General features: G+C 36.5%; 1 protein-coding gene across 11 annotated transcripts in view; it reads right to left on the minus strand.

Annotated features, from left to right (window-relative positions):
- The window catches only part of PHC3 (polyhomeotic homolog 3), a 79,239-nt gene that overhangs the window by 54,068 nt on the left and 431 nt on the right, over positions 1 to 24,740 (minus strand). For 6 of the 11 annotated variants that reach the window (XR_199728.3, XR_006609150.1, XM_004756548.3 and 3 more), the window contains exons 2-6: positions 22,054 to 22,219; positions 17,825 to 17,980; positions 16,193 to 16,270; positions 2,937 to 3,095; positions 564 to 662 (exon numbers count right to left, since the gene is read on the minus strand). Coding sequence is in view for 9 of the 11 variants with exons in the window: in XM_004756548.3 (XP_004756605.1) it covers positions 564 to 662; positions 2,937 to 3,095; positions 16,193 to 16,270; positions 17,825 to 17,980; positions 22,054 to 22,219 (658 nt within the window). In the remaining 2 variants the exon portion in view is untranslated. Of the gene's footprint in view, positions 1 to 563; positions 663 to 2,936; positions 3,096 to 16,192; positions 16,271 to 17,824; positions 17,981 to 22,053; positions 22,220 to 24,043; positions 24,710 to 24,740 lie in introns of those variants that run through there. The other 5 variants (XM_013058305.2, XM_013058306.2, XM_004756546.3 and 2 more) reach the window with 4 other exon arrangements.

Consider the following 24,740-nt stretch of genomic DNA (forward strand, 5'->3'; position numbering starts at 1 on the left):
CTTTGCATACCATACAGCTGTAAAAATAATCCTTATGTTTTCTTCTAGAGGTTTTATAGTTTAGGCTTTACCTTTAAGTCTATATTCTACTTCTAGCTCATTTTTGTGAATGGTGTGAGAAGAAAATTGAGGTTTTTTTCATAGTTTCAAATAAAATAGTATTCTATTCCATTTTTTAAGTTAAGAATTTCCCCAATTCATTTTTAAACTTAAAATCTATCTTCACTTAGTTATTACACAACTGCTTGCAAAAGAATCTACACAAAAGAATACAACTCACATAGTAAGAACAATAAGCCTGCTTTATAATAAAACTAAACATACCATGTTATAGCAAAAACTCATTAACTTTCTCTAATGTCAAATAACCTAAATATCTGTGCTTAATGGTAATTTCTATGTAACCAAAACTTCTTGAAGTTCTCACAGTATTTCATTAAATTCCAATCCAAAATGTAGGACAAAGAGCACTGAAATCATCAGCAACTTAAACACAATGTATGTTTATCTTTAACCTAAAGATCCAGACCTCAAGTACCACATTATGAAGCAGACAAGCTCACCTGAGTAGCTGCAGACTGACAGGAAGATGACGATGACGACGAGACAACAGGAATGTCAGACTGTACAGCAGCCACAGTGGTAGCGGGTGTGAAAATCAGCTGTACAGACAGAAAAACCAAAAAAATACCCTAAGACAAAAGAACGTGTCCCACACACAATGTATAGCAGGCAAGAGAGACTGAAATTTGTGACAGAAAGACAATGCAGTTTAGGACTGTCCTCTAAGCAAAAGGTTTTACGTGACAAAGGAAAGTTTCTAATACAGAACTCAAAAAAAAAAAAAAAAAGCATAAACATTTTGAAACAGCTCATGATTCTGATGAGTAGAAAAATAAATCAGTGCTCCAAAAAGAAAATGTATTTTGGTAATATGAAATCCTCATACCAAATTTTACCCCAAATAAGCTATTATTTACTCAAACTTTTCCCAGCTCAGAAACTACTATGGCAGGATTTCTAAAATGAATTTATTTTCAATAGACAACCACTCTTGAATACAAATTTCAGTGAGAAACCTGAAAAGAAACACAAGAGTCTTTTCAGTCTTCTTTACCACAAAAGGTAACTATGCCCCAGACTACAGGATTTCACTCAGCTACATGGGATCTACAATACAAACCAAATTGCTCTTGATTTTAAAACTAGTCATAAAGAAATATTCATTCCAAATGTAAATGCCACATGTCAAAATACAACAACAAAATGGCCTGCAAAAAAGCTTCACATCAAATAAATAAGGAAGAAAGACATACTCAATTTATTTATTTATCACCGTCTCTTCAAATGTTATTTTTTAATGTTAAAACAGAATGCCATTAGTTTAAAAAGGCACTATCAATCCACGCAGAGATTATCCAATCCAATTTAGTATATTATGATAGTCGTTTCACACAGTGTGTAAATACTCTATTTTAAAATTGCACTAGGAGTTATTCAGGTCCTCAAACTATTCCTGTTTAAGTTAAAATTAATGACTATAGGATCTTTTATATTTCAGTTCTTTAAAATACTAAATTTAAGTGAATTAAACAATGAAGTATAACTTTCACAAGAAGGTAACTTCCAGAACAAACAACTAAAAGCACTAAAAATAAACAGAAGATGTTTGTTCTATTTAGCTTGAACCATAAGAAACTGTAAGTTTTATAAAGAGGCCAAAAGTAGTCACTTCAAATGATTCAGCCTAATTTTAAAGCACATTATTAATTAAATAAGATCTCTTAGGGGAAAAAACCCAGAAGTATGGTAATGTCCACTGAATAATCTGTAAATAAAAGGTGGGTCATGTCATTGTTTCCTATTAGAAATATGATGGAAAACTTTCTTTGTAATTTTAGTGGAGAACTGGGGATCCAGATATATATTTAGTTCATTGGACAAAGAAAGAATATAAGTAAATACATACTAGACCAAAGCTCTTGTCTAGCTACCTGCAGACATCAAATAAAGTAAATGCTAACCAACGCCTTAAAGAAGCTCAACAGGGGACGCCTGGGTGGCTCAGTTTGGTTAAGCAGCTGCCTTAGGCTCAGGTCATGATCCCAGCGTCCTGGGATCGAGTCCCGCATTGGGCTCCTTGCTTGGCAGGGAGCCTGCTTCTCCCTCTGCCTCTGCCTGCCATTCTGTCCGCCTGTACTCGCTCTCTCTCCCTCTCTCTCTGACAAATAAATAAATAAAATCTTAAAAAAAAAAAAAAAAAGAAGAAGAAGCTCAACAGGTAAACTAGGAAATCAGTAGGTACTCAAATACAGAAGAGCCAAATTAACATTCCTGATTAACAAAAGATTAAAGTGAACATAATAACACAAATATTTTGTTAAATTTAAGATGGGAATAACCAAAGCTAAAAGTCATCTGGTAAATTACCAGGAACTCCAATACAGATTTAAGAAGATGCCACAGTATAAATTCTAACTTATATTTAATCACAACTTTTTAACACTGCTAACTATTTAATCAAATTTAAGTTGTCAAAGATATACAATGACTTTTCATATATATTTCTACATATCACTGCAAACATTAATTTTAACTGTAAGATGCCATCAATTATAAATGCACCTCAATTTGAGAGATGTTAAGATGTGAAAAAAGTTTGAAATCCATAAAATTCGGTATTAAAAAAACAGTCACTCCATGTTACAGAATCTGTTAGCTTCCCAATGTTACTATTTGATACACCAAGAAGCCCTACCAATTAAAAGTAGAATTTTTCATGACGTAAATGTATAAGAGCTAAGCACATACATATAAAAAATTTTGTTAAACATTTCTTAAGTATTAAAAATGCCTCTTATTGCATCAAATCAAGAAACATTTCGATCTCTCTCAAGTCCTTAAACACTGAAAAAATTTGGTAGCTCATATCTTACCATTTGAGCTCGGAGATACATTTGAGCTTGGCTTGCCGTTAGGGTAGGGGAGGTACTCCCTAGTAACATAGTCTGTTGGGTAATACTGCCGCTGGTAGAACTGGAAGCCTGGGAACGGCTTATTAACTGTGCAGGTGTAGGAGAAGTGGAGAGGTTGATCTAAGGAAGAAAACATATTAGGTCATAGGCTTCCATTTCTTGCTTCCATGCCAGTGAATTTCACCAAGGTGCAGTTAGGCAATCAATGGTATAAACTATGGCTAAGGAACCTAAAAGAGAGGGCTTCATCTATGACAGAGCCTCCCTCACTTCTTTGGGCAATTATTTGCACATATGCAAACAACAGTATGTACTGAATAGTAATGAGGATAATTTTTAAGGATATGCTCAAGGTGTTTCATTCACTAAGATTTCACTATCTTAAAATATCATTTCTACTACCTCTCAAAAATCAGGGTTAATATTCCACTATTTTAATATTCCACATACTAACTTAAAACATCTGAATCAACAGTTTATACTATTTTTTCAGATTCTGTCACATTTTGAGGGATTTCTCAGGCAAACAAAAATTAAAACACAGATAATCCATTCACATATATATAAACACACATATAACATATAATTAGTATAATGTTCTCTCTCAAAAGCTCTCAAAAAAAAATACAATTGCTACTTGTCAAACAGATGGAAAAATCCTGAGTTCTGGTTACAAAATTAAATTATAAGCACTACTGTAAAGTTATAACTTCTGTTAGAAAAAAGAAAACCAGTTCAGAGTCTACCTCTAGGATATATGAGAACCTTATAAATGGGCCTTATCTCTGAAGGCAAACTTCACAAGGAAGTAAAGGGCAAAGGGAGACATATACCCTTTTTTATTTTTCCAATTTCATACCACAAGCATATATTACCCTTTTTTTCTTCATTTTTTGTGTTTCATTTTTCTATTTGGGTCTTTTTAAATTTTTATGCATTATCCATTTTAAAAATAAATATTTTAGTAAGTAATATAACCTGATCTCAAGTACTTTTTGTGAACAAAGAATAAATTTAAGAAATAAGAAGTCACAAAATAGTTTTTTAAGCTTTTGATTCAAGCAACAAGGTAGACTAGCCTATTATAGCCATGTGCCCAAATACACTCACTGAAATGCCAAAGCAACATGAAATACCAGAATACAACTGAACTCCTAAGAGGGGAAGGGGAGGGAAATTCCCAGGTTCCAGAAAGGAAGAAACTAGCTGACACCCAGCACCAAGGCAATCTCAGGGGACACTGGTCTAAAGATAGAAGACCTGATTTTGAGCCTATTTCAGAAAAGAGCTAGAGGTAAAACCCCTATTTTGAGCCAAGATCGTCAAAAGGGGTGCTCAGTATGTGAGAAGAGAACAGGAAAAGCTCCACTCATACACTTTAAGACCAGCAAGGAAGCCTGCCATCTGCCTTGCCCCGAATGGAAGGAGAAAGGCTCCTATGAGAATCAAAACCCCAGGCTTGCACCATGTGGGGGGGTACACAATCCAAATCTACACTACCTGCAATTTCATAACCCATCCCAAAACATTAGCATTTAAACCAGTCCAGGACATTTGGTAAACTGAAAAAGTAAGACATCTGGTAAATTGAACAAGTACCTGGAGGAGGCTAAGTGAAGGCCATACATAATTTCCTATGAGTCTATAATTATTCAAAAATTTAAAAGTTTTTTAAAAACTGTATAGAGGGTACAAAAGAGTTGATTAACTAATTCTCTAAACTTATCTGTATCTTTAAAGTATTATTAATTTTAATAAAATACATTATACTTACATCTATAATTCAGTGCATAAAAGCAATGAATACAATACATAGAATTATTCTGCAATATGCTTTTTGCTCCTAGCATACCACTAACGTCACATTAAGCAATACTCACCAACGCCGCCCATCTGACAAATTCAATGGATCTTTTCAGACCATTCCCTCTCAATCTTCTTACCAGCTCTTCTTTCAGGCCCAACCTCAAAATGTTCACCCCCACCATTTTTCTTCTTGAACTCCTAGATTACCACACCCACGCTCCCACAATTGCAAAAAACTCAAACCTGATGACTCTAAATCCTTAATTATAAACTCATTCTGAGCTACAGATCCACATACGTACAGAACACATCTTTCTGGGTATCTCTTATCAACTCATATTCAACATGTTCAAACACCGTTATTATTCCTTCTTAAGCCAGCTTCTCCTCAAATAATCACTGGCATCTACTAAAATCCTACAAAACAGAAGATCTGGAAGTCATCCTGATTCTTCCTTCTCCTTTACCACACATACAAAACCAGTCACATCTTACTGTTTATACACCTTTATTTTCTTTGTTTTCATTTTAATCACTTAGTTTGAGAGTCTGGGCCTATGGCACTTCCAGCTAGATTACTTCAACAGCCGCAAACTGACCTCCCTGCCTGTAATCTTGTTTCCTTCTACTTGCCAATCTTTCCCTGATCTAATTAACTATTTAAAAATGTGGATAACATTCTAGCATCACTCCTCCCACCCCTCCATACACACCTTTCACATTAGCTATATAAAGTTATTTGCGATATCATAATGTTCCACACCTCTGTGGTCCTAGTAACAATGCTCTGGACTAGTCTGGGCATCCCCCTAGTCACAGGTCCCACCCCATCTGTACCAACGTAGTGAACAGCCCTCTCTCAAAAAGCATCTGCTCTAATAAGTTTTTTCAGGCATCCCTACATCCCACAGAACTATTTCCCTTCCTTTTTGCTTGTTATCATTGATATACTTCTATCTCACCCTTCTAAACAATCATTTCTATAAGGGTAGGGATTATGAACTATTCATCTTCAAAAATATCTACAAAAATACTTTCATTCAATACGTTTATTAAGTTAATGAATACCATGTTATTTTAAGACATATTTCATAGTTTCAATGTAATATATAAGCTCATCATAAAGAGTATCAGTGTGAATGAGGAAAAAAAAACAATTTTAGTAGCATCCCTAACAAAGCAGAGTAAAAATGCAGACAGTGTGGTGATATTAGTTCAATTCTAGTTTTGATATGCTACAGAAGTTATTAGTAAGCCCCCCCAAGACTTACTATTTTCCTACATGTCTATGAATGGACATTTTGGATAAAGCCTTACTAAAAAGATTAAATCACTTTGCAGGATAAAACTGGACCCAGGTTTTCTGACTCATGTATTTTGGCATTCAGAGTGGTTTCCTACACCCTGATAGCTTGTAAATTTGGGTCACTGCAATAATAGTGCCATGGCACTTTTTTTCAGACAGTGGAAGGAAAAGAGAAGGGAGGGAGAGAAAGAAGGAATGAACTATAGTCAGGATAGACCACACAGTCTTCAAACAGAAACACAACAAAAGTCTTTCTAAAAAATGACTGGCTGGTAGCTAAAATGCCTGAGAGTGCTCTTTAAGGAAGCAGAACACACAGTATGAACAGAATGCTTTTCTTTTTCTTAAAAAAAGAAAAAAGGAAGTAAGAAAACAAAATAGTAACTTCCTAACCACCTGCATTTCCATTTTGTCTAAGTTGTGAGAACAAAAAACCAGTATCATGTTTATTTTTAAGTTCCACATAACAGGTAACATTTTAGGCAGTGTCTAACTCACAAATGCCCAACCCATGAATGAGGGCAATTATACCTCTACAAGAAGTCCACCTCCACAACTGGCCTAACTTTAAAACAAAAACAAAAAAAACCTACCCTTCCATTCCACAACAGATAAAGCTCTCCCTACTTTCTGCTTTTCTCTGCTGACCTAAGTGAAAGGCCTCAAATCATTAGCATTATATTCTCTGTCAATTCCATCCCAACATTCCTAACTCCTTTTCCCTTTAAAGCCTTGGCCAATCCTGTCACTTCATACCTGAAACCCCACACTCCCTGAAGGAACTCACTCTTTGAGCCCTTATTACTGGAAGCTCTCTTCCCAGTTGGAAGCACTAATTTCAAGAGTCACCAGAGAAAACCATGTCTACAAAGAAAAGCTGTTTAACTCACAATCACATCTTGGTGTCCCTCCAACACGAGGTTATGTAGGCTTTTTGGCTCAGAGTACTCCCTAGAACCAAAGCCCATTTGAAAACCATTGATGCTATTTGACCGATCAAAATCAATCAGGTATATCTACAGAAACATAGTACACAGACATTAAAAGGATAATGTATACCTGTATTATTCAACAACATGAAAATATCTTTATAACCAACTGCTGAATGAAAAAAACTATGGAATAACATATCCTGAACAATCCCATTTACGTAATTATAAAAATATGTGTTCATGTATACACACATATCACATATGAAAAAATGTTGAGAGAAAAGCAAATGTATATACACACAATAATGCACATGCATAAAACTGTATATTATTAAATCTCATATAGATATATAGGCATACACACACCACTTTGGAAGAATAAGCACCAAACTGTGAAAGTGAATAATACCTACTAGGGGTAAAATTTAGGATAACGTGTATTTTTTTAATCTTTTTCGTCTTTTCTGTGTAGGTACTAAATTTAGAATCAGAGAAGAAATGCTATTTTCCTTTTTTTTAATGTTTACTTTAGTACATTGTTTTTACCACTTTATTTTTTTTATTTTTATTTTTTTTAAATATTTTATTTATTTATTTGACAGAGATCACAAGTAGGCAGAGAGGCAGGGAGAGAGAGAGAGGAGGAAACAGGCTCTCCGCGGAGCAGAGAGCCTGATACAGGGCTCGACCCCAGGACCCTGGGATCATGACCTGAGCCAAAGGCAAAGGCTTTAACCCACTGAGCCACCCAGGGGCCCCTGTTTTTACCACTTTAAAGCAGTGTATACATTTTCTTGCCTCATTCTTCAGTGGGGATTTGTATATGAGTAATTTAAGTATCTAGAATATAAAATGCTATATTAAAATTTCAAATAATAATATCTACCCATGAAGATTTCCTTTAAGAGACTGTACTTTCTCACTAATAATATGAAATAAAATGTGAATCCTAGTTATTACAGAAAACCATTATTTCTACCATTTGCAATACATGCTATAAACACAACAGCAGGGATGCCTGGGTGGCTCAGTCAGTTAGGCATCTGCCTTGGGCTCAGGTCATGATCCCAGAGTTCTGGGATCAAGTCCCACATCAGACTCCTTGCTCAGTGGGGAGCCTGCTTCTCCCTCTGCTGTACTTTCCCTTTTCCCTCTCTCTGACAAATAAATAAATAAAGTCTTAAAAAAAAAAACAGCAAAACAAGAAACCTCATAACTTCCCATTTGCTTTCAGATTTTGATATCCTAAAAAATTTGCAATGCTGAAACAATTAAAATACTGGAAATACAGCATTCAGCAACGGGAATGGTTACATAAAATAAAGTGCAACCATACCATGCAACACTATACAACAGCGTGAGTGAGTGAGATTGACCTTTGTGTGCTAATACAGAAAGAGCTGAAGACTGTTGGGTGTAAAAAACAAAATGCAGAATATTGTGTTTCCAGTGCATAAAAAAAAAAAGCACATTAACACATACACACACATTTCTTTATGCTACATATGTCCATAATACATAGGTAAAGATATGGAGGGATAACCAACAAACTGAGAAGTCAGAAGGACTGAAGAGGACTTCTGAAGGGAACTTAGCACTTTTTCACTTTTTCTGTACTCGACAAGAGTACATTCACAAGAATGCACTAAAGCTCCTCATGACCATACGAATATTCAGACTACAGTTTTACTTTAAGGTAGTATTAAGTTTTGGAATAGTCTTCTAAACTCAATCACTTGAAATTAAAAATCCTTGATTAAAGTGCCTCCTAAAATAGGTATTAGGATGAGAACATTAGCAATAGACCACTGGGAATGACTGGTCATAACCAAGTACTCTTCTCTCAGAAAAAAACCTGTAACAGGTTCATTTGATATGTGATTGATCTGACTTAGACATGTTTAGAGAAAAGTAAACATTTTTAAGGTTCTTGATCTAGAAAACCATCTCACTGACTCAATAAGTATACTCTTTAGAAAATTTTTTAAAAACAAATAACTAGATATGTATACAAAAATATATAACAGAACTCCAAAACAAGTTTACTAATAACAGCAAAATTTCTAATATAGTCACATGAGGGCTTCAATACATGAACTTTGGGGAGATGCAATTCAGTGTATACCTTGATCTAGACCCAGAGTTAACTAGATGAAAAGAGTAACAAAAACCACTTAATTAGACAACTTAATTTTACACAGAAGAAAAATGGGGTATAAATGACTAAGGAGGCTAAACAACTTGCTCTAAGCACACCACCAGTCAGTCACAGAATAAGGACTAGAATCCATGTCCTTCACCTCCTCCATTCTATCTTTCATAATAACCCAGAATTGGTAGTGAAATCATCATGTACTCTTTCTTGTGACTTGAATTTTCAATGAGATGCACAAGACATCACTAATCACCAGACTTCCACATGAACTCCAAACTCATATATCCAATGTTTACTCAACATCTACCATAAAGTCAGACTGTCCAAAACTTAACTCTTGATTTTGTTCTCAACACCTGCTTTATCAGATCCTTCTAAATGTTCAGGCCAAAATACTACAGTTATCCTTGACTCTTCACCCTTCCTCACATCTTTGATTCAATCCATCAGCATACCCTATTAGCTCTAATTTTAAAACATATACAAATTTCAATAAAAAAATACTGGCGAAAAAAAAATTATCTAGAATCTGGCCAACTACTTCTCATCGTATCTACTGTCACCATCATGGTACAAGCCCCCAATCTTTCTTGGATTACTACAAGAATCATTTAACTCATCTCCCTGCTTCTATCTTCACCCCCCACAACCTAACATTGTCACTAAGTTAAAACCTGAGATCGGGACGCCTGGGTGGCTCAGTGGGTTAAAGCCTCTGCTTTTGGCTCAGGTCATGGTCTCAGGGTCCAGGGATCGGACCCCGCATCGGGCTCTCTGCTCAACAGGGAGCCTGCTTCCCCCCCTCTCTCTCTGCCTGCCTCTCTGCCTACTTGTGATCTCTGTTTGTCAAATAAATAAAATCTTAAAAAAAAATTTAGAATTAAAAAACCAAACAACAACAACAAAAAAACCCTGAGATCATGGGGCTTCCCTACTGAAATAGCTTTCCAATAGCTTTCCAATTTGAGTAAGAGTTTTTTTTTTTTTTTAAAGATTTTATTTATTTGACAAAGAGATCACAAGTAGAGAGGCAGCAGAGAGAGGGAAGCAGGCCCCCTGCTGAGCAGAGAGCCCGATGCGGGACTCGATCCCAGGACCCTGAGATCATGACCTGAGCGAAAGGCAGCGGCTTAATTCACTGAGCCACCCAGGTGCCCCTTGAGTAAGAGTTTTATAATCTCCTTATGACTGGACTACAATTACCTCTCTAATGTCGTCTCTAACCACACTACCACTCTCTCATTCTACTCCAGCCACAATACTCCTTTCTGTTCCTTGAGCATGTTTGCCTCCCTAACCCTCCTTCAAATACCATCTTTATTAGCCGTGCCTTCCCTGACCGCCCTAGTTAAAATAGCAAATTCCCTTATCCTATTCCCCCTTATTGCTTTATTCTTCTTTATAGCACTTACCATCTGACATATTATATACCAGCAGTTTACCATCTGTCTATCCCTAGCTCCATAAGAACAGAGTTTATTGTGTTGCTGTGTTCCCATACCTAAAGGGTTTTGACACATATTAAATGCTCAATAAATATTTGTTGTATGAATGAGTGAATATATGAATGAAAAAAAATCATAAAACTAACCGGGCTTCAAATGCTCATCTTGTCTGGCCCCATAACTACAAAGCTATTACAAACAAGGTTTTTCCCTTTTTCACTAAAATAGTACAGTGAATTTAAGTCAAAACATCTGGGATTAATGTAGATTATAAGACCAAAAAACAACAAAGAAAAGATAAAGGGAATGAGATACAAATAGCCCTTGAGTCACTTAGAGACTCATGATTGCAATTTTTCAGCTACATAATCCTTTCCAGCTGAAAATGCTCAATGAAGCAGAAGTATATAGAGAATGATAGTATAAAAGTATATAGAGAATGATAGCACCTCACTTACATTAAAACAAATAAAATTAACCTCAGGCCTATTTACATTTATGTATAGAAACACACAGTAATAAACAAGAAAGCTTTACACATAACTTTTTCACAGCAAAAGGGACTACTGAGAAGGGATGTCCCTTTTACTCTACACATTTGTAGTGTCTGTACCTTAGACAATAAGAGCATATTTGTGTTTTATTTAGGCAATATAACAATTAACAAAATAGGGGCACCTGCGTGGCTCAGGCAGTTGAGCATCTGCCTTAGGCTCAGGTCATGATTCCAGGACCCTGGGATGGAGCCTTGCGTTGAGCTTCTGGCTGAGCAGGGAGCCTGCTTCTTCCTCTCCCCCACTCGTGCTCTCTATAGCGTGCACACTCTCTCTCTCTCTCAAATAAAAAAAATCTTTTTTAAAAATTAACAAAATGAAGCTCTTCAATCCACTTCCTCAGAGAAAACTACTGATTAACAATTTGTTATGTATTACAGATATTCTTCTTGAATCATCAAGCAGATATATAATTTTTTAAAAAGTAATTTAAATGACAGGAATTGTTTCCAGAAAGATGGAATAGATATACTTTTCCCTATTCCTGCCCCTGTGGAACAGATATACTTTTCCCTATTCCTGCCCCTAAATATAACTAAAAACCCTGGATGTAACAAGCAAAAGAAGATCCTGAAAGGTGGAGAAAAGCAGACTGGCTAGGGACCTCAGAACACACAGGACCACGTGGTTGTGGGCTCCCTGGTTTTCCTTTTATCTTATATTAGCCAAACTTAGAGCTGAAACAGTGTGTAACCCAGAAACACAAATTGGTGCAAACAAAAAAACACCCCAAAAGAAGTCTGCTCTTTCAAGCCAAATGAACAAGAAAGAAACTCCCTAGCAACATAGAAAACTTTTAGATAGTTGCTCTACTTCAGCCAAACACCACAGAAAACACTGTGGCCCTACCCACAACAGCAAAGACTTCCACCTACACCAGGTTGTAACAAGGCACCTCAATTGCCATAATCCCTCCAATGGATAAGCATCAGAGAAGTACGTAGAGGTAGAGAGCCAGGACTTTTATCCCAGCCATGCAGGAATAGACTACCTCCACCAACCCACCCCATCCCTAAGGTATCAGTGGAGACCAAGCGGGGAGCCGTAACATGGCATTCTTATTCCTTCCCCCGAGCCCCTCCATCCAGGGACACATCCATGGAGGTCTAGTGAGGAGCCAGAACTCTCCCCCCGCTCAGGAATTTTGAGAAGCACCCTCTCAGGTGTCAGTCTACCCTCAGACGGTATTAAGAAGTTGGCACACATTCCCTTTCAGAAGCCAGGAGCCAAAATGCAAAGTTTAAAATGATCCATAGTCTCATAATACTCAAAATGTTGAGGTTTCAATCAAAAATCACTCATACCAAGAACCAGAAAGACCAAAGCTGAATAAAAAAGACGAGTGGATGCCAACACCAAGAAGAAAGAGATACGAGAATTCGGACAGATTTTAAAGCAGTCATTATAAAAATGCTGTAAATAAGCGACATGAGCACACTTGAATGAAAAAGCAAAATCTCTCAGCAAACAGAAGATATAAGTAAGAACCAAATGGAAATTTTAGAACTGAAAAACAGAATAATCTAAAGAAAAAACTTAATGAGATCATACTACACATTTTTGCTTTTTTCACTTAATATCTAATGAAAATCTAAGTCTCTCTGTATACATACATACAGCATTTTTTGTTAGCTGTAGTATTCCTCTGTATGAATTAACTATACATTAATCTTTGATTAATGGGCACTTACTTAAATTGTTTATAATTCATCATTATAAGTCATGCATATTTGCATAATTATGTCATTTTTACATGATTATCTGTCATAATTATCTATCATTTTTAGTAAATGACATCATTAAAAATAACAGTGATAAGTGAAAGGGAATGCACAATTTAAAATTTCATACGCAATGTCAAATAATCCTCCAGAAAAGCTGTACCAAATACATTCCCACTGATAGTAAATGAGTATATCTACTTTCTCACATCTTTGCCAACAATGGGTACTGGCTCAATGTTTTTCCTTGTTTTCTAATTTGAGAGATGTCATTGTTATTTTTATATACATTTCTTTATTACTAATACGATAAATACGTTTTCACATGTTTAGAAGCCAGAAATAGTCTTTCTTTTGAAAATTACCTGTGCAGGTCTTTTGTGAATTCTCACTGTTTATCTCACCACTATAAAAGAGCCCTTGTTATTTCACAAATATAAGCTGGTCGACCTACAAGGTACAAATATATTTTGAACCATTTTGTGTTTTTTAAGTTTGTTGATGCTTTAACTAGTTTAGGGTTCATTTTGACAAATCAAATTTAACCAAATCTAAGTCCTGTTCCCTTAAAGTACAGAGACAACAAACTAAACCCTCAGTCCCAACTAGTTTTATAGCCAAACAATCATAAAACCACCACTCTCACTACTGGTCAGTGTCTAGAATTAGTCTTTCTGTTTTAATGACGGAAGAAGAGAATGCTTGCATCCACTATGTACCTATATATTCAATTAACAACAGACTTCTCCAGTTTCCCGAGGTCGTAATCTACTCTTTAATAATATTCCATTTCCCTACTGGGATCCCACTTCTACTTTAAACCTGCGTTAATCTGGCTAAAAACTTGACAACCTACCATCTGGTCCTTTATTATACTAAAGGCTGGACCCTTCCCCACAGGCTTTCACTATTAATCTGGAACCCTACCTTGAAATAACCAAAACTGAAAATTACTAGACTGCCCCCTAACATGGGTCATTAGTATCATTACCTAGAGATTTCTGCTACTAGGTTCTACCCCGCTTTTGGAGACTGACCCATATTCACTAAGCTACCCTGGTATCATAATTTGGACAGCTAGTCAACTCCCTTGAGCTATTATTGAGCTGGGATCGAAAACAAAGCAAATACAATGCATTACTCCTTTTTTTTCCTGGACATCTGTTCTCCCTGCTTACTTCTTTTCCTCCACCAACCAGTCACACAGGTTCTGGCACACTTTATCATATGAGGCTGCCTGATTTATGACAAGCAGCACTAACAACATCATAAAAAATAAACACAATCACTGGAATTATAATTTCTGTGAAAGTCACATACATAAAATCATAATGAGAGAAAAACAGTTTAAAAGGATACCTTTTAATAATCTGAAAAATTAAAAAACACCTCTTTATCCATATATATACCCTAATGTTATTCCAGTATTTCCTAGAATAAAAAAAACTGTCTATAATTTTTTTAACCAGACCACAAATGTTTATGAATGCTTGCCTTAACTACCAATGAATGTATTAAAGAAAGACATGACATCAATAATCATATTACAGTTATTAATACTTAGGGCTAGATTATACTACTGAAATTTTTTATTTTCTCCAGCCTAACATTTTCAAGTCATAATTTATTACCTAATTTTATATATTCCAGGATACTTCCATGCTAAAAAAGAATAGAATTTTTTAATTAAAAATGTCATGGCCTAGTCGGTTAAGCATCCAACTCTTGATTTTGGCTCAGGTCATGATCTCAGGGTAGTGAGATTGAGCCCCACAACAGGCTTGGCACTGGGCATAGAACCTGCCTAAGAGTCTCTCTCTCTCCCTCTCCCCTGCCCTGCCTTTCTCTGGCCCCCCCCCCCAAAAAACAAAGTCATATCAATATCCAGAAAAATAACCATATGCATATATGTGTGTATGTGTGTGTGTATATATATGTATACATATATATACACACACACATACACACATATATATATATAACATATAGCTATAGGTATCAAGTCAGGAAAGCCCAAACCCTTAGACAAAGAAATACAGCACCAGTTCATCTTCAATTTCTTAGCAATCTACAAACTAAACTCTATTAGAGTCAACTTTATAAATTATCAAAATATTATCCTCCTGGATCAGGAAAAAAAATCATAAGGATATGATTAGGTTAACTTAATGGATCTCAACCAGAGGCAGTTTTGCCCTCCAGGAAACATCTGGCAGGGTCTAGAGATATTTTTGGTTGTCACACTGAGGCAAGGAAGAAGGCCATAGCCTACTAGTAACCAGTGGCTAGAAGCTAGGCATGCCGCTAAGCATCCTATAACACACGGCACAGTCCCCCCACAAGAATTATGTGCTCTATAACAGCTACAGTGATGATGCAGAGAAATCTGGAATAGGTGATGAAATGTGAATATGGACTACACTGTATCAATGCTAAATTTCCTGAATCTGATTATTTTCATGTCGCTCTGTAAGAGAACAACTTTCTTTCTGGGAAATACATATCAAAGTATTCAGAAATAAAGGAACATGTCTCAACTTACCTGCAAATGGTTCAGAAAAAGATATGTCTATATGTATATATGTAGAGAGAAAGAATGAATGGTAAAGCAATGAGCCAAATGCTAACAACTGGTGAATCTGAGTAAAGAATATACAGAAATGTTTATTATTTTTCTAACTTAAAATTATATCAAAATAAAAAGTTAAGTATTATCATGCCTGAAAATTTCTTTCAACTGGAAAACTTTATACAATTTTCCAGTATATATGTGTAATAAAGCCAAGCAGATTTACTCCTTTCTCAAAATAAATTACATTATCTTGAATAGATACTTGTAAATTTGGTCAAGATAAGGAAGCATAAGCTGAAAAGTATTAATTTCTAAAATGTGAAGTGCCCAGAAAAACCTAGAAACATTTATGTGTCAAGGGTTAACATTCTTTAGTATATTATACTATATCACAGTAAATGCATGGCCTAATACCCCTTGCACTGTGTATTTCAGGCTTTCAACACACACTGAAAACTGCAAACATTTTGAATCACGTAAGATCTGAACGAAATCAATGGGAAAATATGTATAAGAAATAATACAAAAACATTTTTTTTAAGACTCAAATTTTCAGAAGCTTAATATTAGTTCTGGATTCTTGAAATTTACCACTTCTATTTCTAGGCACTTATTTCTTAAGAAGCAATCAACAAAACGCAATAGCAACTTTGTAAACAGTAATAGTCACTTTTGGAAAACAGTAATTAAAATTTTTAAATCCAGGAAAAAAATTAGGGCACTTACAGATGTCTGGGACATACTTGACTGTTGTGTGACACTTCCTGTTGGGGATGTAGATGGTCTTCCACTGGACAAACTTGCCTAAAATAATAAGATCTTTATAACAGATCTATAAGAATCTAAAGTTAAAAGTTTTTGGTACCAGGATACCACAAAACCATGATAAAAGTCAAAACGTCTCTTATAAACCAATCCATTTCACAGCCAACATAGATTAAGCTTTGGCCAAACAGATTAAGAGGAAAAGAAAAAGCTGAACGATGAAAACTGAGGACCCAAAGGCTAATCTTATTTTAATAGCTGCACCCATTGTCAGTCTTACTCAACAGCTCTCTTCTTTGAAGTGAAACCACCCATAAGAACATTATGAAAAAGAAATTGTAGCTACATGAAGTACCAGGGGGTTTCAGTTTCCTAACTTGTATCATGAACACGAGGTTATTTAGAAGTACATTAGGAAGAAGAAACAACAGCTGGGTGTGTGTTTCTAATAGAAATAACTCTTTTTCAGGTTTAGTCAACTGAGATCCTCCTTTAGTAAGAAGATTTAAGATTAAATCTCACATGTAGGCGAACCTGGGTGGCTCAGTGGGCTAAACCTCTGCTTTCGGCTCAGGTCATGATCCCAGGACCCTGGGATCGAGCCCCGCATCGGGCTCTCTGCTCAGCGGGGAGCCTGCTTCCCTTCCTCTCTCTGCCTGCCTCTCTGCCTACTTGTGACCTCTCTCTGTCAAATAAATAAAGTATTTAAAAAAAAAAAATCTCACATGTAGTTTTACTTAAATAAACAGAATAACAAAAATCTTTTTTAAAGCAAGTATTTAATCATAAAATTATCCTGTTATCAGTAGGAAAAGTACGCGTGGGTATTAGAAAGCTTCATGGATACTATTTTAGATAGAAAGTTTCTGGAGTGATACACTATTAAGATTAAACATATTAAACACCTCTTAAGAATGAAAAACAGCAGTGAGTCTAGAAAAGGAACACCTCTACTTTACCTCTTATAATTTCATGCAGTTCAATTTTTTTAATGAATGTAAATTACTTATATTAAAAAAAAAAAAACATTTTTCACTGAAATGTAAATACAGTTCATGTAACCTGAAGTATTCACTGTTGTACCTAGAATTTTATACACATATTCCTGACACTTGCACTGAATTTCTGCAGTGCAAATAAAAAGCAGTGGGACAAAAGCTAGTGACAGAGCACCATATAAGACATAGCCATATTTGTTTCATATTTATTTCATTAACTTCTATTTGGCCACCTATTAATTTCTTTAAGAAAAAATAATCAGGGGTGCCTGGGTGGCTCAGTGGGTTAAGCCGCTGCCTTCGGCTCAGGTCATGCATGATCTCAGGGTCCTGGGATGGAGTCCCGCATCAGGCTCTCTGCTCAGCAGGGAGCCTGCTTCCTCCTCTCTCTCTTTCTGTCAAATAAATAAATAAAATCTTAAAAAAAAAAACTATCTAAAAAAAAAAATTTTTCAAAAGAAAGAAAAAATAATAATAGGACATTTAAGGATTCTGAAATAACTCCCAACGTATTTGTTTTCAGTGATTATCTGCTAAGAATGTCAACTTTTCGTTGATGTTGGCCTCATAAACTCTCCAATTATGAAAGTCTTACCTGAACAGCAGCAAGGCTCTGCAGCTGGGAGCTGCTCAAGTGCTGCTGCTGCAGCGCGGCTGTGTGCAGCATCAAGTGCTGCTGCTGAGCGGCATACATCTGCTGCAGGTACTGCGCAGCGGAGCTGGGCGGCCGGTGCAAGGCCTGTTGAATCACCTGTGGGCAGCCAATTGAACCAAGGTCAAACCCGGATCTTAACGTTCATCTGAACCATAAAATAAAGTATGAAAGAACAGGCAGTTGAAAATTTCACTGCTTTAATATTCAACGTCAAGTTTATTAACACAGTTCTCTCCTAGTTACACATTGCTGAGATGCACTAATCTATACAAATTACAATCATCCAGAAGAGACAATTCACCAAAGAACAGAAGAGCCAAATGAGCACTTGAAAAGATCTTCAATCTCATTAGTAGTCAAAATTTATAAACTAAAACAAGATACTATTCAGGGGACCTGGGTGGCTCAGTGGGTTAAGCGTCTGCCTTCGGCTCGGGTCATGATCAGGGTTCTGGGATCAAGTCCCACAGCGGGCTCTCTGCTCAGTGGAGAGCCTGCTTCCCAGCACCCACCCCACCCACACCCCCCGCCAGCTGCTCTACTTGTGATCTCTGTCAAATAAATAAAGAAAATCTTTAAAAAACAAAAACAAAACAGAACCAAGATACTATTCTCCAACTTTCAGATGAATAAAGATTTAAAAGAATACTACCACTAAATGGGAAAAAAGATATTCTCATAGTGTTAGTAAGTATGGAAACTGGTATAACTATTTTGGATAAAACTTAGTAGAATTCTGGGCCTGGGTGTAGAGGGAATATGCAGAACCCTACGGTAGTTACAAATAGTAACACAGAGGTGCCTGGGTGGCTCAGTTGGTTAAGGGTCTAACTCTTGATTTTGGCAGGTCATACATCATCTCAGGGTCTAGAGACTGAGTGCCGTGTCGGACTCTGCACTGGGCATTGAGCCTGCTTAAGATTCTCTCCCTCTCCCAACTCTCTCAAAAAAAAAATAAAATAAAATAAAAATAGCCCTGTAGATCCATTCTGCCCAGTATAGCAGCCACTAGCCACATGTGCCTCCTGAGTACTAACCAATGTAGCTAATGCAACTAAGAAAATTAGTTTTTGATTTTACTAAATTTTAATATAAACAGCCACATGTACTTCGGAGCTACTGTGTATTGAATATAGACATATCTACATTTATCGACAACACAAGAATTCCCAATATATTATTAGGTGAAAAGAGCAGATTACTAACTGGTATATAGAGTAAGATACCATTTTTATATTAAAATATTTAAAGGAATATTCAGAAAAACATTAAAAGACTCCTGAGAGGCAACTAGATTTAAGGTGATTTTTACCTTCTCATGTGTATTTTTCTTTAAATGTCTGGAAAAAAATCTGAGTAGTATTATATTAATAATCACATAAAATTATAAGGATGTTTCATGTTTTAAATTAATTTTTTAAATGTTTTTTAAATGCCAGATTCCTTTCAACATAGAATAAAACTATTTTAACTAAAAAAAATTCCTGAAAAAGTGTTAATTACTGTATTTGTTAATGAAATATAAAATCTGAGCCTGAGACTTCATAAATAGATAAATGTAGGAAAGTCAAATAAATATTCTAAAAACAGAGAAAAATCCTTTATCCTTTATCTGTCCAAACCCGTAAGTCAGACTACACCAGTCCTCTGCAACCATGTCCCAAAGTCACATCATGCCCACAGTGACTCTTAAACAGCACAGAACCCTAACCTCAGCATCAACCACAGAGTTTTCAGAGCTAAGGGAGTAACAGAGCCATAACCCTACAGCTTGAGGTCTGAGTCAGGATACCATGAGCCATAAAGCAATGAATCTCTTTATTCAAATTCCAAGAAAACATATTTCCTTGTGTTTACTTTCATGTATACATAGCTCATCTCTCCAACTATAGACTGCTAAACCTGCTACAGATTCTTATGACAAAATCAATGTAGGAGTTTGAACCTTAGTTGCAGAAGACTATAGACCAACATTAAGTGAAAGAGAATTACAATAGTATGCCTTTTTGGTCACGTAAATCTATATATGTTCTTTAAATTACATAACAAAACTAAAATTAAATTGAAATAAGAAATGAGTAAACTATTTGACACATTTTTGTCAGAGTATAGTCATTTCTTATCATCAACATAGTCTTTCATTGTCATTCAACCACAGACTCATGGAAGAGAGACTCATTAAATACAAATTAAAGGTAAACTGCACTGTTCTTATATTGTTTCTCTAAAGAAATGAAAAGGGCAAATAGTATTCACAGGAATGAAAACAAATGCCGGAAGGTATTAAAGAATTCCTTAGGTAATTCAATAAATATTGATTTGATTAAATTTTGGGGGTAACAATGATATGACTTCATAAGAATTAGTGTTAATGCTATTTGTGAGATACATATATATCTACACATTTCCAGTTAACACTTTATTTTTTTTTTTTTTAAGATTTTATTCATTTATTTGACAGAGAGAGATCACAAGTAGGCAGAGAGGCAGGCAGAGAGAGAGAGGAAGGGAAGCAGGCTCTCCGCTGAGCAGAGAGCCCGATGCGGGACCCTGAGATCATGACCTGAGCCGAAGGCAGCAGCTTAACCCACTGAGCCACCCAGGCGCCCAACACTTTATTTTTTATTAACACATCCAGCTTAGGTAGAAACTAGAGATCAAAACGGCACAGTAAAATACCACATTCCTGTGTCCCTTGCCTCAAAGAAAGGTGAAGAACATTAATAACACATTCCTCATTCCTGTCTGAACTTTTGTTGAACTCACTCAGCCTCCCAACAATTTTGATTCCACCCCATGGTAACTTCAGAATCCTAAACAACAAATAGCAATGGAGTGGAGAGAGGAATATCTTGCAAACAACTAAGTTATTTCAGAGTAGAATGAAATTATGGAGATTGTAGAAAGAGTAAGCAGGTACAACAAAAAAAAAATAAAAACTCAGAGTGGTTAAAGGCACAACTCTAAAACCAGACAATCTACTAGCTATGTGAATTTAGGAAAAGTTATTTAGCCCATTTAAAACATCAGTCTTCCCACCTATAAAATGGAGATAATATCTATTTCACAGAGGTGTGCTGAGGATCAAAAGAGATAACCCACATAAAGCGTTCATCAAATGCTTGGCACATAGCAACTGTTCAATAAATACTAAATATTATTATTGACTGGGTATATATATTGTGCCCCACACAGTTCTAATGCTTCCTTTAATCCTCATAACTGGGGTGCCTGGGTGGCTCAGTCAATTAAGGCTCTGATTCTTGGTTTCAGCTCAGATCATGATTTCAGGGTTGTAAAACTGAGCCCCCACAACCAACTCAACAAGCAGCTGGGAGTCTGCTTAGGAGTCTCTCTCCTTCACTCCCCCTTAGCTCCTCCCCTTGCTTGAGCTCATGCACTCACACTCTCCAGCGCTCTGTCTCTTAAAATCTCTCTCTCAAAATCTTTTTTTTTTTTTTAAATCCTCATCATAACTAAGGAACTAGGTGGTCTTATCCTCATTTCAGTTTCCTGATGTGCAAAGAGATCACGCCCCTCATCCAACACTACATAGGTATTAATGATTAAGAAGATGGAATTCAAAGAGCGTATCAGACTGTAATGCCCATGCCCTTTTTATGCAATACCATATTGTCTCAACATCCGTTATTATAAAGATTAATTTTCTCAACCAAGTGAAGACCTAAAACTTTTCCTAGTTAAATATTCCCTTCCCCCTCGGCCCCCAGAAGCTTAAAATGGATCCTCCTACTTAGGTTCTTAGACCACTTGAGTTTTAAATGAACCTCTTAACACATCTACAGACCTGAATAGATCTTCCTAAGTCTATATTTTGGGTTCAAATACAAAGAACCCAGAAAAACCTAGAGCCATTCTACATATCAAGGCTGTAGGTTGAGTTTCTCCACATTGCAGCAGCACCTAGAGTCCTTTCAGCTATAATTTTCCTGACATATGGTTTTATAGGCCACCTGCTGATAAATATAAGCCCTGTCAATAGGATTATTAAATAACTTTTTTGTTTCAAACATTAACAATCCTAACTGTACTCATTTAGAGAATATCATGTGACTCATCTGAGGACATGAAACAATAGCTTCATCTGGCTTAAGAGAAAAGTAATGACATCCTAAGTCTCAGTCTACCACGCATTCTAACTGAAATACCTGTACGGCATGTCGGTCTGAGCCACTGTAGACAGAGATCTGAGGTTGCTGCATTCGAGAGGAGGAAGTGGTGATAGTGGTGGTGGTCGTGCTGCTGGTTGTTGTCGACACAGAAGATGTGCCAGGGTTTGGTTCACTATCCATAGCTGTACTGTGGTCCTTGAATCTGTTAGGTTACACAAAGGATTTGCATTGGCAAAAGCATTATTTCATGGGCTTTAAAGAATATTTAATTATTTCAAAGAAATAATCAGCAACAATCTAAATTTTTAAGACCCTCCCAAAATGGCATACATCGCACACAGTCCCCATAACCACTTAGAAAGTAAAAGTACTTCGCAAATACGTAGCATATTTGATAGTTAATACCTACTAACTTTGCATTCAAATGATTCAGGATACGCAACTTAAATAAATCCTGGCCTAAACTTTATCTTTCCATTACTGAAAGATAAGTGAAACCAGAACAGGTTTATAAGAGACCACTAAACTACCTAAAAAAACAAATGCTTAAGCAGCATCAGAGTACTTTAAAGTATTTTTTTACGTTCTTTTGTCCATACTAATCACAAATTAAAGTAATTCTTATCTATATATTAAAACAGGATGCCTAAGGACTTGTGTTAATTAGGTTGTTTCTGGTTACCATATCCACTCTGCTTTAAAAACATGTTCTCTTATTAAATAATTTAAAAAATTGGTTTTTTAGGATTTTATTTTTTAAGTAATCTCCATATCTAACACGGGGCTCTAAGGGACACCTGGGTGGCTTAGTGGGTAGGGCATGTGACTCTTGACCTCAAGGACCTCTTGAGTTTAAGCCCAACACTAGCATAAAACTTACATTAAAAAAAAAAAAAGGCAAATTGGGGTGCCTGGGTGACTCAGTGGGTTAAGCCTCTGCCTTCCGCTAGGGTCATGATCCCAGGGTTCTGGGATCAAGCTATGCCTGGGGCTCTCTGCTCAGTGGGGAGGCTGCTTCCCCGCCCTCTCTCTCTCTGCCTACTTGTGATCTCTGTCAAATAAATAAATAAAATCTTAAAAAAAAAAAAAAAGGTAAAAATAGTAATTTTTTATTAACTCACACTGGCTTTTCCCTTATTAGTCTATAACATTGTCCTTACTACATCTAATAACTCTGATTATACTTATTAGCAGATTACTCTGGGAAATCAGAGAAGCACCTGACAACAATTTTCCCACTTCCCCACAAAAGTGTCTTTTCACAAAGAATTGCTCCAAATTCTGAAAACAGCACAATTATGTCACTTTCCGCACATATGAACAATAAAGTTCATAAAGTACATTTTTGTACCAAACTTTCTGATTTCTTCCCCTCCAATACTGCAAACTCACTTCACTATTGTGATATAAACTTCCACTTCACCTTGAATCTATATTTTAATTCAATCAAACAACATTGTATTTTAAGTCAATTCTGAAGCCCTTGAATTGTTAGAGTAGAACTGCAATAGTTTTGTAGAGTTAGAAATGCACCCGAATGGTGAAAAGCACACCTGTGAATACAACAGTCTTATCTGCCTTTCTTAACCCCTCTTTTCTTCTGAGAAACAAAATTTGACACACATCACATCAGCATCATTGACAAGAATGTAACAAGAACACTTTCTACTTCATGAAAAGACAAAGGAATTTGGTACTAATTATGCATGCATACGCTATTTCCATATGGTGTCCTTTTATGTACAAATATTCTTTGTTCTTTACATCATTTATATAAATAGTATTTATATGCTCCTCAAGGAATTAAAAGTAAAATGAAAATTCAATTTAATAAAAAGTGAAAGGAAAACAGCTGACTTCACTTTTCTGATTAGTAAATGACTCACACATCTTTATGCTTCTCTGGGGTTTTGGTTTTTTTTTTTTATAGTTTTTCAAACTGCCTTCCCAATCATCAAATCACAGCATCATATGGCAACTGTTCAACATCATTCAGATTTAGTGGTAGATAAGGTAAAGTTTTTACCAAATTACTGGCTTCGTAACACTTATGAAACATGTAGCAGTGACATGCAAAAAGCCAACTTAAATTCTGGTCCTTTTAGAGTGGTATTCTATGCAATCATGTGGTCAAACTCAAACCCCATGGTAGGTATGTTCTGTAAAAAACCAAAAACGGTCACAGATACTCCAAATTCTAGGCACAAGTCTAAACATCAGTGAGTAGAACTGGTCAAACCACTGTACTGCATTTGGAGACCTGGCACAAAAGAACAATTTTGCTAACTCCACAGTGTGCGTAGTACTGTCTGCAAAATACAGCTGGCAGTCCTGGTGCCCAAGAGGCCTACCCAGGAAACACTTAAGTTTGAGCAGCTAGCTAAGGATACCATCACACCACACCGCCACACAAGAATATGGCCCTCTAAGGGGGCATCTACACTGCAGCCAAAGACCCAGGGAAGACAGGGTCTTTCTTCTGGGGTATTTTCTGCCTAGCCAGACCCGCAGGAACATTTCTCCCCACCACCCTCCGCTCCAAGGCCCGCGCTGGGACATCTCCACGCCTCCCAGGGGAGGGCGGTGAGCAGCCTCGTCTCAGGTTCTCCTACCGAGGAGCAGTGGGTTGACGCCGGGGCGGGAAGGAGGGGAGCGCGAAGGAGGCCTGGCAGTGCCCGCCCAACCCTCCCCAGCCTCCGCGGGCCCCCGGCGCGGGCATCCGT

Source organism: Mustela putorius, unplaced genomic scaffold (genome assembly GCF_011764305.1).
Source record: "Mustela putorius furo isolate JIRA1106 unplaced genomic scaffold, ASM1176430v1.1 tig00003834_pilon_pilon_pilon, whole genome shotgun sequence".
Classification (NCBI taxonomy): Eukaryota; Metazoa; Chordata; class Mammalia; order Carnivora; family Mustelidae; genus Mustela; species Mustela putorius.